The sequence below is a fragment of the Nematolebias whitei genome, chromosome 14 (genome assembly GCF_014905685.2).
Source record: "Nematolebias whitei isolate Nwh7 chromosome 14, NemWhi1, whole genome shotgun sequence".
NCBI classification, from domain to species: domain Eukaryota; kingdom Metazoa; phylum Chordata; class Actinopteri; order Cyprinodontiformes; family Rivulidae; genus Nematolebias; species Nematolebias whitei.
In genome coordinates, this window is record NC_056511.1 from 3,369,460 (window position 1) to 3,371,547 (window position 2,088).

Consider the following 2,088-nt stretch of genomic DNA (forward strand, 5'->3'; position numbering starts at 1 on the left):
CTTACAGTAGTACTTGCAGAGTACTTACTGGGCCCTTACAGTAGTACTTGCAGAGTACATACTGAGTTCTTACAGGATCCTTACGGTAGTACTTACAGGGGTATTTAGAAGGGTACTTACAAGATCCTTACAGAGGTACTTACTTACAAGGTACATACTCGGGCACTTACAGAGTACCTGCAGGGTACCTATGGGTGCATTGAGAGCGTACCTATGAGAGTACTTGCAGTGTACTTCCCAATTTCAACATTTAGTATATTATCTCATGTAATAAAACAGGCTGATAAGCTGAAGGTAAGGTCAATAAAAAGAACTATAAGCTACGTTGAGCTACTGTGCCAAGTTAGAAATGTTTCTTTTCACATTAACCCAGTAGATCTGGTAAGACTCAGATGTCCCAGCTTTTCACCAGCCTTGAATGCAGCATTACCTTTGTGAATCTTCTAGTACACTTTTGTAAAACTTGTGGTTCTTACTGTGCAGTGCACATACAGATCTCGTTGTGCGCTTGTGTGACTACTTGTGAGACGGATTTCTCTCCATAGTCTCGAGTCTTCCTCTCATCGATGAGCTTCTCTGAGTGAGGGATAAGTGAGTTCTTGTAGCGGTTGTATTTACATGAAGGAACCCTGTACCTTTTTCCTGAGTTCAGTGAAACATGTTCTGAGTGCAGAACATGAGAGGTGTCAGAAAACACAGTGAGGGCCGTCTGCTCAAACGGGTCTGGGAGAGTTTGAGGTGCCGCTGTCCTCATGGTTGGACCTGTTGTCTTCTGCAGATTTAACAGCTGAGCCTTTGACTTGATGCTCACATTACCAAACCAACAGCTAATGACATTTCTTAACACTGACTCTGGTTGCTCTGCAAAAAATCAGCACAACTCAAGACGCTTGGAAAATGTTTGCTTTGGTTTTTCAGTCTCGTTACGGTGCCTCTCATGTATCTGGATCTCTATTCCTGTCCAGGTTTCAGATCCCAGGTGGAGCTTCGCAGCAGCTCTCTCAGCTCCACACGAGCGCTTCGCTGGACTCAAAGAAATGGGAGAGAAAAAACCGTGTGGTTTTTCCTCCTCAGCTGCCTGACGAGCCCCGCAGACCAGCAGTGAGTTCACCTCCTGACACGGAGAAGATCCGCTGGTGTCTCCAACACCATGCTGACTCAGCTAACGTTTGTTATGAGCTGCAGGTTGACTCAGAGTCTGTTCCTCTGCAGGAGGTGCACCACTGCAGGAGGCAGATCAAGTACAGCAAAGACAAGATGTGGTATTTGGCCAAAATGGTAAAAAAAAAAAATTCTGAATTTTCTTCTCAACCAGTTGTTTGTGTTCAGGATGTTGTGCAAAACAAATGCCGTCCGTCCATCCATCCATCCATCCATCCATCCGTCCATCCGTCCATCCATCCATCCATTCGTCCGTCTGTCCATCCATCCGTCCATCCATCCATTCTCTTCAGCCTCTCATAGAGAAGACAAACCTGGACCCAACAGTGATCTTAAAATATAATCCTGTTTCTAAACAGACTTTTAAAAGTTTTAGAGAAAATTGTTTTTAATCATATATTTTTAATTGCCAACACTGAAAAATTCCAGTCAGGTTTTAAATCGTTTTATTCAGTAAATGTGCTAATTTTCTGTTACCAGCTCTAAAACAGGCAAAGATTATTTTTATACTTAAAGAACAACATGAATCTGTTGAAGACTTAAATCGTGGTATTAGATTCATGTAAACTTTTTAAAGCGTTCCTTTCTGTTTATTTACTGTGCCAGTTTTTATTTTTTACAATCTGCAGATAGTAAAAGCACAACTGTATAAACATTCACTCCACATTTACAGATTTGTTGAGGAATATTTTTTTAGAAATTTCATAAATTTGAGATATTTCAAAATGTAAAACATTTGATCTCTGTTACTAAATTCAGGCGTGTGTTGCTGTTTGGACATGTTGTGTCTGCAGCCCTCACACCTGTGCTGTCTCCTGATGTTTGTCTCCTGATGTTTGTCTCCTGATGTTTGTCTCCTGATGTTTGTCTCCTGATGTTTGTCTCCTGATGTTTGTCTCCTGATGTTTGTCTCCTGATGTTTGTCTC

The 2,088-nt window shown here is 41.7% G+C and overlaps 1 protein-coding gene across 1 annotated transcript in view; it reads left to right on the forward strand.

Moving 5' to 3' along the window:
• mrpl22 (mitochondrial ribosomal protein L22) overlaps positions 1-2,088 on the forward strand; it is a 4,644-nt gene that overhangs the window by 569 nt on the left and 1,987 nt on the right. The window contains exons 3-4 of the mRNA XM_037687768.1: positions 966-1,101; positions 1,213-1,278. Of these exons, the coding sequence (XP_037543696.1) occupies positions 966-1,101; positions 1,213-1,278 (202 nt within the window). The remainder of the gene's footprint in view (positions 1-965; positions 1,102-1,212; positions 1,279-2,088) is intronic.